At 37.6% G+C, this 15,123-nt stretch overlaps 2 protein-coding genes and 1 pseudogene across 3 annotated transcripts; 1 reads left to right on the top strand and 2 right to left on the bottom strand.

Annotated features, from left to right (window-relative positions):
* The first annotated feature begins 1,665 nt into the window (after window positions 1-1,665).
* Window positions 1,666-4,148, top strand: LOC143539347 (uncharacterized). Its single transcript, XM_077032684.1, has one exon. It carries the CDS (start codon window positions 1,708-1,710, stop codon window positions 4,129-4,131), a length of 2,424 nt encoding a protein of 807 aa, XP_076888799.1. The 5' UTR covers window positions 1,666-1,707; the 3' UTR covers window positions 4,132-4,148.
* A 216-nt stretch (window positions 4,149-4,364) lies between these two features.
* On the bottom strand, window positions 4,365-5,900 carry LOC143539314 (pentatricopeptide repeat-containing protein At1g52640, mitochondrial pseudogene; annotated as a pseudogene).
* A 510-nt stretch (window positions 5,901-6,410) lies between these two features.
* Window positions 6,411-9,351, bottom strand: LOC143539348 (O-fucosyltransferase 13-like). Of its 2 annotated transcripts, XM_077032685.1 has the most exons (6): window positions 9,188-9,351; window positions 9,029-9,108; window positions 8,179-8,249; window positions 7,986-8,074; window positions 7,666-7,887; window positions 6,411-7,591 (listed from the first exon to the last, which is right to left on the bottom strand). In XM_077032685.1, exons 1-6 carry the CDS (start codon window positions 9,313-9,315, stop codon window positions 6,859-6,861), a joined length of 1,323 nt encoding a protein of 440 aa, XP_076888800.1. In that variant the 5' UTR covers window positions 9,316-9,351; the 3' UTR covers window positions 6,411-6,858. The 2 variants fall into 2 exon arrangements, with proteins under 2 accessions (XP_076888800.1, XP_076888801.1); XM_077032686.1 differs by lacking the exon at window positions 9,188-9,351 and having other exon boundaries at window positions 6,415-7,591; window positions 8,179-8,286; window positions 9,029-9,170.
* Window positions 9,352-15,123: the final 5,772 nt, after the last annotated feature.

Consider the following 15,123-nt stretch of genomic DNA (forward strand, 5'->3'; position numbering starts at 1 on the left):
ATCATTATCTTTCTAAATACGCATGTATACGCTCCAAATAATATTTGACATGACGTATGTGACATGTACTGCATATATGTTCTTGTGTATGTGACAAGACAATCGTGGAGTTACAGTTGTGTAAAATAATGAGTATCTTGCGGTGCGGTGTTATGTTATGTAAAATAATGAATACAAGGTTTGTACATGCGCTTTGTGGCGCGCATGCGTGTTTGTGTGTTTATTGGTCGTGGACATTTTCTCATTTTCTCGATTAGACAAAGAAAGATAATATGTGTGTGTAAAAGTAATAACACGTACATAAATAACATGAATAAAAAAATACCTGCAAAAACAATGTCACTTACAACGTGTCACAAAAAGGAAATAATAATAAATACAGTGATAATAAAATAAGCGTACACACGTTGCGTTGTACTAACAAAAATAAATAAATAAGTGTTTAAAAGTAAGTAGAGATAAGTATGGTAGTGCCAGATCCTACATTTAATTATTGTTTGCAAGATATAGATGAACTAATTAGTTGTACAATACTAAGTTAGAGGTTAACAAAGTGAATTATCAACAATTCCTAGCTCCTTCAAACCTACATGATTAAAATTGTGACCTTGATCTCGCAGATGATGTTATATCTTTAATCCGATTAATTCTTAACAAATATTGGTACCATGCAATCCTACATAAACAATCACCTACATATTTACAAGCAGCCCAGTTTCCAAAATGTTAATAAAATATAAAGAATCCTAGCCCAACTTTTAAAGAAAATATAAAGAAAATTAATTCCATCAAAAAGGTATTTTTTTTATAAACATAAAGAAAATATAAGAGTTCTCGGAGAGTGTTCAGACATGATAAATATAAAAAAAATTAATTTTTTGATATTATATATTTGTCAAAATAAGCATAATTCCATCAAAAAGGTACTCCAACTGACTCGACGACTTTCGAATGACTTTTAAAATTTTAGAGAATCCTAGCCCAACTTTTAACCGACTATTAGAAATTCCTAGCCCGACTAGTCTGAATTTTCACCATCTAGCCCGTCTCGCCAGACTTTGTCCACCTTCGACTAATCCAGGGCAACTTGAAGAAAGTCTATAAGGTAGGGGTACGAGGACTGACTAGTTGACCTTGGAATCCGACATTTACAACACTGGTCTGGAGTATTAAGACCCGTGCGTCTAGATGTGTAATTGGGCGTAAATAAAATGCTGAGTACGAATATGAGAGCCACAAAGTGTTGTAAAAATCGCTAGTCGGTAGTCGGGCGATGGGATGGGAACTAGCGATTAATCGAGATTAATCAGATTGGACTTTAATGTATATTTTTCAGTTTTATATATGCACACACATATTTTGGTTGGAAATTTGCTGGAATTTCGCTGGAACCCACTAGTTTTTGCTTGAATCTTGCAAGAAACCACTTATTTTGGTTGAAATCTCGTCGGAAACCGCTGATTTTGGTCAGAATCTCACCGGGAACTGCTGATTTTAGCCGGATTTCACCGTTGACCGAGTAATTAGCCGACTAGCCCAAAATTAATTAACGAAATGAAAACTAACGATTAATCGATACTTAATCGGGATTTTTGCAGCACCACAAATGACACCTAGTGCGCGTGTTTAAAAATGAAATGATTTAAAAAATTTAAATAGAAAGTATACTATAAAAACAATAATATTCAAAAAAGATTAGTAACTATTATGTCTAAGACTCTTCTCTCTCGCATCACACTCAATAACACTCAAAACTCACAATCACCATCCAAAATCCCATCTCATATCAAGAAAATCATCAACGAAATCTCTCAAATCCTCAACACCCAACACACCAACTGGGAAAATACACTCGAAACCCGGTTTTCGGAGCTTAATATCGTCCCATCAGATGTTGCACACCAAGTGTTCGATAAAATTCGCCACGTTGATTCGGGCTTAAAGTTCTTTGATTGGATTACCCGTCGACCGGATAACGATACCCTTGATGGGTTTGCTTATTCTAGCCTTTTAAAACTCTTGGCTAAGTCGAATTATTTTCAAGAGATTGATTCAGTGTTTATTCGTATGAAATGTGAGAGTAAAGTGCCTACCATTGATGCTTTGGGTGTTTTAGTTAAAGCGTATTCGGAATGTGGGTTGATCGATAAAGCTTGTGAATTTTATACGTTTGCGGTTAGAACTTATGATAGTGTTCCGAATGTGTTTGCGTGTAATTCTTTGTTAACCGGGCTTGTGAGGAATGATCGTTTGGAAACTGCACGCCAGGTGTATGATGAAATGCTTCAAAGAAACGAGGCGGATAATTATAGTACGTGTATACTGGTGCGTGCGTTTTGTAAGATAGGGAAGGTTGAACAAGGTAGAAAGTTGATTGTGGACCGATGGGGACAAGGTTGTATACCGAACATTGTTTTCTACAATACGCTCATTGATGGTTATTGCATAAAGGGTGATGTCAAGAAAGCATTTTCGTTGTTTAAAGAGCTTAAATTAAAGGGCTTTTTGCCTGCGGTTGAGACGTACGGAGCGATAATAAATGGTTTTTGTAAGGAAGGGAATTTCGGGCTTGTAGATAGACTTATGAACGAGATGAAGTCGAGAGCTTTAGTGATAAATGTACATGTTTACAACACTATGATTGATGCTCAGTGTCGGCATGGTTACAAGACGAAAGGAGTTGAAATGCTGAAAAACATGATTGAGATCGGTTGTGCACCGGATATTGTTACGTATAATATTCTAATATATGATTCTTGTAAGCATGGGAAAGTTGAAGAAGCTGAGCAGCTTGTGGAACAGGCTGCAAGAAGAGGATTAAGACCTAATAAGTTAACGTATACACCTCTGTTAAACGCGTATTGCAGACAAAATGATACCAATAAAGCCCTAGATTTGTTTGTGAAGATGTTTGATAATGGTGAAAAACCTGATCTTTTAACTTATAGTTCTCTTATTCATGGGATTGTTGTTTTAGGCGAGATTGATACCGCGATAATAATATTGGAAAAGATGACGGAAAGAAAAGTATTCCCGGACGCAGGGGTGTATAATGTTCTGATTAACGGACTCTGCAAAAAAGGCAAACTTCCTGCTGCAAAGAACTTGCTTTCTAACATGCTTGATCAAAAGATTCCACCTGATAAATTCGTTTATGCGACGTTAATCGATGGGTTTATTAGAAATCAAGAAATTAACGAGGCTAAGAGGCTCTTCGAACTTGCAATTCAAGTAGGTATGAATCTTGATGTTGTGGTGTATAATGCAATGATTAAGGGTTACTGCAAAAATGGTAACTTAAAGGAAGCGGTTTCTTGTGTCAAAAACATGATTAAATCACGTATTTCGCCAGATGAGTTTAGTTACTCTACGATCATAGACGGGTACGTGAAACAGCATGATATCGACGGCGCTTTGATAATTTTTAACCGTATGGTGAAACAGAACTGTAAGCCGAACGTGGTCACTTACACTTCGTTAATTAATGGATATTGTCAAAAGGGAGATAATATTGGTGCTGAGAGAGTATTAAAAGAGATGAAATTACATGGAGTGTTGCCTAATGTTGTTACATACAGTATATTAATAGGAAGTTATTGCAAAACTGGAAAACTTGCAAAAGCGGCTTTCTTTTTTGAACAAATGTTAAAGAACAAATGCAGCCCGAACAATGTCGCATTTCATCATCTAGTGTATGGTTTTACAAAGTCTTCTGAGAAACATAACGATGCTAAAAACTCGATGTTTTTGGATATTAACAGCAGGATGATGAAAGACGGTCATTGTACGAGACTTTCTGCATACGGTAGTATCGTTGTATGCCTTTGTCTTCACGGTATGCTCGGTATTTCTTTGCAGTTGAGTGAGAAAGTGGGAATTAGAGACTGTCCTACTGTTTTTGCTGCTTTGTTGTATGGTATTTGCTTAGAAGGGAAGGCAAAAGAATGGAATAATATGATATCCTGCAATATGAATGAATCTGAGCTCGTTGCTGCTGTAAAATATTTGTCGGTTTTTGGTCAATATGTACCACAAGGGCCGGCGGTTTCTGAAGCTTCATTAATTTTGCAAATGCTGATTAATAATTGTAATTCTAAACATCATGAAGTTTTGGTAGCTACAGAAGAATGAAATTAAGTGTTTTTACAATGTACATTATCATTTATCAAGTATAGATACACGATTTGCGTGTTCTTGATGCATTTTATTCGCTTCATAGTAGAGCTACTTAACGAGTAAGTCGAGCCGAGCCAACTTCAGCTCGAACAATAAAAAAAAAATGTTTTTACAAGATAAACCAAAAAGCCGATAATTCGAATCTTACATTACAAAAAATACAATCAAACAAATGAGTATTTGTATTATTAATAATCACTCTCTTCTGAGCTATCTTCTTCTTTAGTCAACTTTATGTTCTTCCTATTACCTCTCATAATACAAGAAAGCTCTTGTATAGTACCACTGGTGCTTCTTTCCATCTTCTCAGCAAGAATCTCTACCTGCTCTGCAAACCCTAATCCTATAATCTTATTCCTCAAAAGTTCACAAGTTTCAGCGTACGGCGGTATGCCATCATCGACCATCATTTCAAAATACCGACACGCATCCTCTAGCTTCCCTTTCTTCCTACAAAACCCATGAACCATGACTGCGTATGTTGAAGCCGACGGATGAAAACCACTCGACTCCATCTTATCCCATATCTCCGTGACCCTATCGAACCGACCGACACGAATCAACATCTTTAGCAGCATGTTATACGTATGCCGATCAGGGTCACACGAATCTTTATCCATTATTGTTACCACTTTAGTAGCCATGTTAACTTCCAACCGGTTACAATGGTAAGCTAATATAGCATTGTAGCTCCACACGTCCGGTTTCACTTTTCGTTCGAGCATTTCGTCCAACAGCTGGTACGCTTCGTCAATTTTATCGTTTTTACAAAGTCGGTTAATAATCGAGTTGTAAGTAAACACATTCGGAATAAGATTATACCTCTTCATCCTATCAAGCACCCTAAACGCCGAATGCACATCATTCGCACTACACGCAGCATGAATGAAAATCGAATAAGTGCACGCATCGGGCTCAAGCCCTTTCGCCCTCATCCCACGAAACACCTCACGCGCCTCACCCACATTCCCGCCTTTACACAACGCCTCCAACAAACCATTATACGCCTGCACGTCCACATCTACACCGCACCCTCTCAGAACCATTTCATCGAACACCTTCCGCGCACACTCCATTTCCCCAACAAACCCCCACCCCCTCACCAAAATACTATACGTCTTCACCGTCGGTCTAAACTCAAACTCGCTCTTAACCTTATCGAAAAACGCCTGCGCGTCCCGCACATGCTGTCTCTTACATAAAACATACAGTAAATAATCCAACTCATCAACACTAGGGTTTAAGTCATACTCAACCATATTATTAAAAGCCCTAATGGCATCCTGAGGCAAATTAGCTCTACTGTAAGCATTAAATATCAACCGGAACGTATCGGGGGTGATTTCGAATGAATACAAGCGCGGAAACTGTTTAATTTCACCTAACAAGTCCCAGATTAATGTGAATTGTTTTGTTTTGCCTAATATGTTGATTAATATATGGAATGTGGGTTTAGTAGGTGTGAAGTTAGGTATGGTTTGAGTCCAAATGAAGAACCGGTGAGCTGAGAAGGCTAAGTTGTTGCAGCGTTTGAGTACTTGTTCGAGTAAGTTTGGTGTTATGGTGGATGTGTATGGTGTTAGGGCTGAAACGATGTCGTGTTTGGGGCTACGGTAGTCGCTGAGGATGCGTGATATGTCGTTGATTAAGTGTGGTGATGGTGATGATGATGAATAGTGTTTGATGAGATGAAGTCTGGTGGTGATGAATGATCTGGTTGCCATGGTTGAAGTGAGTGTTTTGAAAACTGTACACCAAGTGTTTGATGAAATGCTGTAAGCATAGTGAACTGTTTGGTTGGAAGTTCGTTTATTTAATAAACGAATTAACATGAACAAAAAATTGTTTACTTTCGTTCATTTATGTTCATGAACGTTCGTATATGTTCGTTTATTTATGTTCATTTATGTCTGTATTTTATGTTCGTTTACGTATTAATAGAAAATGATTATATATTATCTTGAAGAGTCATCTAGTTAATGGTTTTATAACTGTTCATTTATGTTTGTTTATGTATATTTGTGTTCATTTATGTTTGTTTAGTTTAGTTCATTTTTGTGTGTTTATGTTCGTGGGCAGTTCGTTTAAAATTTAAACAAATGAACATAAACGAACATGTTCATTTTTTAAATAAACAAACACAAACACACAAATATGTGTTCGATTAAGTGTTGGTGTTCGTTCAAAGGTAAACGAACGATCATGAACATGCCCTTGTTCGTGTTCGTTCGATTTGATTACAAGCATAGTTTGATGAAATGCTTTAAGCATAGTACCATGGATAGAGGTTGTAAATGTGTTACCGTGTCAAGTGCAGGACAAATGAGTCAAGCTGTCTTTGAACTACTTGAGATTAAATCGATAAAAACTCGAAATAAGTTGAGCCTTATCAAGCTCAAACCTCAATTAAAGCTCAATTAGTTATAATTGCATATAAAACTTAATAAATAATTAACGAGTCCAACCCCAGCTCGAACATGAAAAAACAACTCACGGGCGGAGCTCAACTATGATCAACTAAGATTATCTACCCGTGAATTCAAATTAATATCACACTAACCATCATGAATCTTAAAAAACCAATTTTACAAAATAAATACAAACCAATTAATAAACCAAAATTGTTTCCACCTTAAAATAACAATTTCAAATGCACAAAAGAAACAGATACAAAAAACAATATCACAATTTGAAGTCACAAAAGCAATCTGGCAATGCAGAACCTCTACCCATCACAAAATCCTCTTCATGGGCCTTTTTAAGTGCTTTCATCAACTCTTTACCTTTCAGCCCCTGACTAGTAAACTCTGCAAAATCCTTCCTATTTAAAAACAAAGTTTTATACAACCCTTTATAAGCCCTCATTGCAGCCACCATCTTATCCATATTACCGAAATAAGTCGCTACATACGCGTCACCATTGATCGACACGTAATAATCCAATGCAGCTTTCGTGTTCCCATGCATGTTTACAAAATCTTCACCACTTAAAAGAGACGATTTTGTAACAACGTTTGTGTAAATCGAGGTTAACCCTTCCAACTCCATAATCCCGTCTCCCGCTGCTAAATAGATATTTGTGTTTTTCGGGATTAAAAGTGATTGAAGAATGAAAGCGGTTTCGTTTGGAGTGAGTGGACATTTTCCTCGGTTTCTCCAAACACGGGCTGTTTCACCGGTCCATGGTTTTCGGTCCCCACGTGCAGCATCTATAGCCTCCATAGAAGCATGTGAAAGCCCGGTGTATTCACATTGACTGTAGGCTACCATATCGGGCTCAAAACGAAGGTGAAGAGATAAAAACGGTTTCGGTATGGCTTCTAGAAGCTCGTTGCTTTTTTTCTCCAAAACGGGTGTTAAACGTAAGGCACTGTAACATGCTTGACAAAGTGCAGCCTTTGCATAAAGTGGAAACCTATAAGATTTCTTAAGTTTAAAGACCTAATAATATTATAAAACTTTTAAGGAAACTATAAGATGTTTAATTACCTATCGCGTCTTTGGCTCATTGCAGGTGTAATAGAGATGCAACGATGCTGCAATAAAGAAGGAAGAACACTTTCAACGTAATCAAATTGGCCTTTGCGTTTACTGCAATCTACTCTAACGGGTTCTTTTGATGCAATTTCTGCAGGTAATTCTTTTACAACATTTATAAATCCTTTCAATTGTTGAATGAAGTAGTCCACATCAAATACATCTGCAAATCCACTGTAGATGAACAGAAGGATTACATTAATTAATAAAATTTCATAAAGCATAATTATATGCCTAATGTAAAATATTAAGTATTAACAACATTAAAGCACCTTGATTCGTTCCAATATGCAGCCACTTCAAACTTTGGCAAAACAAGAGTTGCATTTAGTAATCGTGCAACGCCAACACCATCACATAACTGCAAACATCATATCATATTGCTCAAACATTCTTCAAAAGTAATGACCTAGTTTCTAATTAAACAACAAAATGGTAATGATCGTAAATAATTGGAGTACTTACATCCCTCCTCATTTGATTAAGGCCACCATAACAATCCACTCGAATGTAACCATTAGTTTCAGCAGGTAGAGCTGCAGCATTTCAACACATAAAACCAATTGCAATTGTCTGCATTCAACGCGATTCAAACATTTGACTCAATTAAAAAGCCTAAATCATGTATCAACATTTTACCGCATACATGAGATCGGCTCGCAAAAAAAGCACAAATCGAGCCGAAACATAAGCTTAATTAGTAAACGAGCCCGGCCTAAAAATAACCTTTGAGCCCGAACTTCACTTATCGAGCAGGCTCGTGAGCCAATTATATGTATAATTGTTTTTTTCGTACACATTTAATACTAAGTGTTATACATAAAATTATGATAAAAATAACTAAATAATACACACACACACATACAGATAATTATAAATATATAAAAATATATATAATAAATAATAAACGAGCCGAGCCTGAGCCTGAGCCTGAGCCTGAGCCTGAGCCTGAGCCTGAGTTTGAAAAACTATTTACGAGCCGAGCTCAAGCTTTAAAAACAAAGTTCGAAACGAGCCAAGCTCAAGCTCCTTACAAATGAAACAAGCTAAGCTAGAGCTTGAAAAACTACTTACGAGCCGATGCTCGGCTCCTTTACACCCCTACATGAAAACACTAGTGCTTGCATCAATCAGGCAAAACGGAAACCTAATTGTCCTACAGCATAACAAATAGTAGCTCTTATTGATGAACATTTATAAATTATATGTGAAAGGTAAACCTAAAATTAATGGCAGATGTTCAGGATATAACAGCATATGAAATAATCTACTAACATAAATGGAGCATTAGTGATAATTAGTAAATCAAACTAACCGGTTAAATGACCTTGAATCCACCATTTGCAAGGCCGCCAATCCAGAATCCGTTTAGCGCTCCATATATCAGACTCCGTACTGCAATTCAAAGTTCAATTAGATCCAGAATTAGTTAGTTAGTTATAGTGATTTATTAAAGGATGAGATTAGGGCTTACGTGGCGTAATTGAGATGGATCTGTGAAGACGAAGGAGATAGAGAGATGACGGCGAATAATAAGATGAGTGTGATGAATGTGAGTGTGAGTAACGGTTTCTTTATTAATATTGATAACATCTGGTACATACGTACATACAGATCGGATTGTTGCAGGATTTCAAGTGTTTTCAGTGACGATTATAGCAACTGGAGAAAATTTCAAACACCATGATCTGCTTTAGTCCATTGCAGTTGTAGCGCGACTTGCTTTACGAGCTTGAGAGCAGCTTGTTTCGAGCTTTGATTCTAAGGCGTGAACTCAGCTCGTGAGTTCGTGAGTTGTTTGGGCTTAGGTTCGAGCTCGACTTATAATTTTGTATTAATTAGTTTACATAAAGTTTTTAATTTAAATTATATATTTTGAGAAAAAACATTAAACGGACCAAAGCTCGGCTTCAAGTCGATCATGCAGTGTAAAATTAATACCTAGAAGCAGTGGCGAAGCTTGAGCGAGTTCGTCAGAGCGGGGGACTCAAAATGTATTAAGAAACTCATTAATAAAGAGGGTCAGGCTCAAATTTTCGATCGAAACAGGTAAATTTACGCTATGTATACAAATTTTCGGACGAAAACGAGTAAATTTACACTGCTGCATTATAAAACAGGGGAGAACCCAGGCCACCCGTGCCCTCACTAAGCTTCGCCAATGCCTAGAAGGTCAAAAAAAGCTAAAACTTAACAATATAAAAGGCTAGACGAGTCTAAACGAGCTTTCTGTACAAGGTTTGATCTTGGGCTTGGTAACTAGACGAACTTTATTTGAGCCTCAGGCTCGAAAAAGACTGTCCCCTCGAGCTTGAAAAGGACCGGCCCATTTAAGTAGATTTATCAATCTAATCTCGAGTAGCTCACGAGCGACTCGAATCGTTTGCACCTCTAGGGGCACCCTTCGGATACCCCATTGGGGCATCGATGATATCTCCAAAAGCATCCGCAGTCCATCGGTTTCCACTATTCGAAATCAGTTAGGTGAAGTGTGTGATGGAACCCCAAATGATTGGTTAGAACATATTTAAGTAGTTTGGTATAGATTAAACACCACCCCTATCAGTTTGACAAACTTTTTGATACTTTGGTATAAAAAAAATGAGGTATTCTCTCTTTTGAAATCAGTTAAACCGAACCTGTCAAAAAACTGGTTTCAATTCAAACCGGATTTCGTCAACCCAGTTTTGACTTTTGTTAATCAATCCGAAACCGATTCTTGCACCCACTTGTATGTTAGTATGGGACATGATCGATCAATATCATGCATTTGGGATTTAGTGACGTCAATTGGGCCTGAAAAAAATGCGGGATATGTGGGCCTGTAATTAAATGGAATGGAGCCTGTTTGCTTTAATTACAGGATAGAAAAGCCCATTAAGATTTGAGTGAACTGAGGCCGCCCCTAGCCCTAGGCTAGCACTAAATTCGCCTCACCATTTTGATTTTTTTCATCCGCGTCGGTTCGGTTTGGGTCAAAATCGGTTTTGTTAGAACCAAATATTGCACTATCGATCAAACCTGTTTCGGACCATAGGGTTAAACCTGATATCAACACTACATTTTGGGTCGGTTCCTAAACGATTCTCATCAAGCTAGATTTAATGTCAGTTTCGGCTCTGGAACCATTGTTTTTACACCTCTACTCCAACTATAACTAGTGTAATTATTATAACGTAGGTGTAAGACACAAGAAAAGTATATAAGATGTTATATGATATCTCATATCTACGTGTACACACGTAGAAAATCATTATGAAATGAATATGCACAATTAAATTATCATGATGAAGCTATGTGTAACGTCTAGCTTTGTAAAAGAATAAAATCATTTATTTGATTGGTACAAGATAGCTTCCTTAGTTTCATATAGTGATTGACGGTTATATTTGCTTGTGTCCCCATCAATATTCTCATTCTATCACATTCAACCACTTCATTAATTCATTGTATAAAGGTTTTCCATAATTATTCTTAGTTTATTCGATGTGTCATACAAGAACACAAATTATTTTATATTCAACCTATAATAATAAATAAATGGATATGTTGATACATGAAGATCGGTTCATGTGACTAATGGATATATTGTCACCACATCTAATTAATATAGTGTTTGGTTTTACATTTAAAAATATAAATATTTATAAAAATAGTGTTTAATCATTTGAAAAACAAAATGATTATTTACATCTTTAGACAAAGTGAAAGATTTCTACAGTTTATTTCATTTTATGGGGTTTTGAGCTTTGTTATTAGTTAGATCATTCTCAGCTTATTCCTTATAGTTGTGTGAGAGGATTTTGTAAATTATATGGTATGGTTTTGAGTGGTTGTGAGTAGAGGAGAGAGAAAATGTTATATAGGAAAGTTAAATTTGGGGTTTCATTATTCATACCGTATAATATTTTAATATTTTTTAAAAGTGATTGTGAGTGAAAGAGAGAGAAAATATAATGATAAAGGTATAAAAAATAGTATTATTTAATTATAATGTCCTATTTGGAGGAGAGAGAGAATCTAGGTGGAAGAGAGATGTGCCAAGTGGAGGATAGATTGAGGGAGATGTATTGGATTTTCAATACGGGTCTTTGAAGAATAAGAGAGGAGAGTGGAGAGAGAATGAGGGTGAGTTGGGTTAGTGGGTAAGTAAGATAGAGATAAATGGTTTGTGTTTTAAACATCTCCATATTATTGGAGATGCCCTAACAATGTATATCATTAAAAGGAAATATCTATACAAACTCATAATCTAGCAAAAATGTTTTTAGACACTTTCGGTTCGGTTTGGTTATTCTTACCATAAGTGTATTATTACTTTTATTATTATCTTTTTCAGTATTATTTTTTCGATCGATCAAGCTTTATATGTATTTATTGATATGAATGCCCTGAAAACATTATTACATAAAATACGATATCAGACTGTGTAAGTTTTGCAAACACAACTCGAAGATAGAGCCTAGAGCAATGCATTTATCCAATAGATCAAAAGGCCTTTATTAAGAAAACAAGCTATGCCAACTGTTTGTAATATTGTTCTATAAAAAGGTTCATAATGAGTAATGCCAAATTAACAGGTTATGGATTCAAGTCCAAGTCAATTGTAATGAGTTGATCCACCAAAATAGATCATCATCTAGTTCGTGATTGTGACACCCGGTAAATTCCCAATCCCTTAAACTAAGTAATCAACCTAATAATTAGGTGATTGTAAATATGATGCGCGCCATGTCAGTCAGCGCGTGCATTTGTTATGTGCGCCCTGCGCGAGCGCGCCATGTTAGTCAGCACGTGCATTTGTTATGTGCGCCCTGCGCGAGCGCACCATGTTAAGAACCAGCGTGAGCATATGGTATATGCGCCATGCGTGAATGTTTTGGCTTTATGTTTTCATGTAACTTAACGTTATGTTGTCTATGAGTTGACCATCCCGCATGATGCTAAGGCGGGTGCATCCTAAATCGTTTATGCGCGTGCGGAAGGGAACTAACCTCCCCGCATGGCGGGAACATTGAGAGCTAGTTTGTCTGAAGCTCCAAGATGGAATTGACTTCAACATGACTGATCACTATGTTGAAATACCAAGACCACCTGGAGAATCTACAAATGAAACTCAATATCCCCAACTGCGAGAAGGTTACGCACCTACCCGCAGCAAAGAAATGTCATTCACGCAGAAAGCTATGCGCACAAAGTGATGCGCACAGAACACTTAGTCTATTCTCCAGACATAAGGAGATTACTCCCGCCCAAAAGGAAACAGTAGCGTGTTTCAGAGATTTTTCCACTTTTTTTACTGTACACTGATAAAAGTACCTGAAAAAGCACACTGTAACATGAAAAGTCAACTGTCAGCCACCCTATTCTCACCAACCCCAGACCTACATGTCCTGTCCAAATCAAATCAAGATCTTTTGTCCACTCCTCCACTTTTAAGTAAACAATAAACAATAATAATTTCCATACTTTATCATCATTACACCTAGATATGAAAAGATTTCAATCCCCTAAAGCAAGGGATTGTGTTCCCTTGAGTTTGCCTATAAATATGTAACCTAAATTATCACCCAAAACACACTTCAAAGAACTACAAACTTGCACTAATCCTCTCCCAAGCATCCGTTGTTTCCAGCTCCGATCCTGTTACTAGGTAAGCCGAGAATATAACCTTGAGACCTACTATCCAACCCTTATATTCTCCTATTTCTTGATCTTAATATATATACTTGTTATTTAATCGTATTCTAGACCTTCGATTCCGAGGCCAACACCAAGAAAACCCGAATCTCGATTAATCCCTTAACAAGAACCACAGGTGAGTCTCACAGCCCCTATTTTCACTGTTTTCACTATTTTTAAACTGTTTTCGGGGCGAGGGACACGTACCTAAATAATGTTTTATCACGGTATACTTACAAGCTATGCAAGCGATTATGTGTTTAAGTTATGTTTCATGATGAGTAATGCAAACGGTTATCTAAGGTTTTCGATGTATGTGCGCTAGAACTCGAGTAAGTGATCACTTTACCATTGGAACTCTAAGGGTAGGGACTGCTGGTTTGATCCACCCACTCGTAGGGGTCGCACCTCTTTGCATGGACGAGTGCCTAGTATGGTCATGGGGCAGTACTATGGGTTTGAACCCGCTCGTAGGGGTCGCGCCTCTTTGCATGGACGAGCGCCTTGTTTTCCGGCACAACGTCCGCGCGTAACCCGCGGGACGGAATTATTATTTTAGCTCGTAGTGGCAGCGCCACTTTGCATGGACGAGCACATGTTCCTGAAACGTTCGCGCGTAACCCGCGGGACGGTATTACTTATTTTAGCTCGTAGTGGCAGCGCCACTTTGCATAGACGAGCACAGTTCCCAGAAATGTTCGCGCGTAACCCGCGGAACGATTTTATCAGAATATGTTGATATAATTATGTTTTACCAAGCATGTGTTTTAATGATGCTATCAGAATTATGTTTCAGAATGATTTGTATCAAGATTATGATGCAATACGATTTATCAAGTTGCTAAAACTTGTGAACTCACTCAGTTTATACTGATTCAAATGTTTTTACGTGTCTTTCAGGAGATAACTAGGTAGCGCATGGAGTCACACTTAGAGCACCTCACGCTGAACATCTAAACTAGCTTTTTGGAAGATTTTAGTTCTATCCCTTCGATGCGCGTGGTTGTTCCCGCCGCGCATGGGGATATGGCGTGGAAATCTTCAATAATTTTTATACTTGGATGTTTTTATAATTTTTAATCAATGTAATGTATTTGTATTAAACTTTTCATGCGCAATGAAAATCTTACTTTGAATGTTTGCAATGGCCCGTGCTTAAGTATCAATTCCCACTCGCGCGCGCCCGGCTGTTTCCGCCGCTCAGGGCCGGGTGTGACAGATTGGTATCAGAGCACTGGTTATAGCGAACTAGGAAAAGAAGTTTTAACCTAGACTATAACCGTTGGGGAATCGCATGAAATATTTTTCAAAGAAAATATTTTCAAAAGAAACTATACACACACTTAGGAACACGGGTCACACTGTCTAGTAAATAATGATAACACTATGTGCTCTGAGTACATGCGCTAAGTCTGATATTTTCACTCTTTTAAAGCGAGAATGCCTCCAACTAAAGCCAAGGGAATTACCATGACACCCGAGGAACTCGCGGAAATAATCGCGCAAGCGATTGCGACACATGAGGCCAGCAAGGCCGAATCAAGTCAGGGTCGTCAGAATGAGACCCCAGAACCCGAATCAGGAGCCTTGGACAAAGGATGCTCCTATAAGACATTCATGGCCTGTAAGCCTTGGCCATTCAAGGGAACCGAAGGGGCCGTTGGGCTCTACAACTGGATTGACAAGATGGAGACAGTTCTCTCCATTAGCGGATGTAGTGAGAACCAG

The sequence above is a fragment of the Bidens hawaiensis genome, unplaced genomic scaffold (genome assembly GCF_021521415.1).
Source record: "Bidens hawaiensis isolate Kalapana, Puna unplaced genomic scaffold, B.hawaiensis_p1.1 tig00011861_1, whole genome shotgun sequence".
Taxonomy (NCBI): Eukaryota; Viridiplantae; Streptophyta; class Magnoliopsida; order Asterales; family Asteraceae; genus Bidens; species Bidens hawaiensis.

Excerpts from the sequence above, each read along its gene's own strand:
- LOC143539347 (XM_077032684.1), top strand. The coding sequence starts at position 1,708 with ATGTCTAAGACTCTTCTCTCTCGCATCACACTCAATAACACTCAAAAC.
- LOC143539348 (XM_077032685.1), bottom strand. The coding sequence starts at position 9,315 with ATGTACCAGATGTTATCAATATTAATAAAGAAACCGTTACTCACACTC. Across the intron at positions 9,109-9,187 it reads ATCCATCTCAATTACGCCAC|TACGGAGTCTGATATATGGA; the intron begins GTAAGCCCTAAT and ends TTTGAATTGCAG. Across the intron at positions 8,250-9,028 it reads GATTCAAGGTCATTTAACCG|CTCTACCTGCTGAAACTAAT; the intron begins GTTAGTTTGATT and ends GAAATGCTGCAG.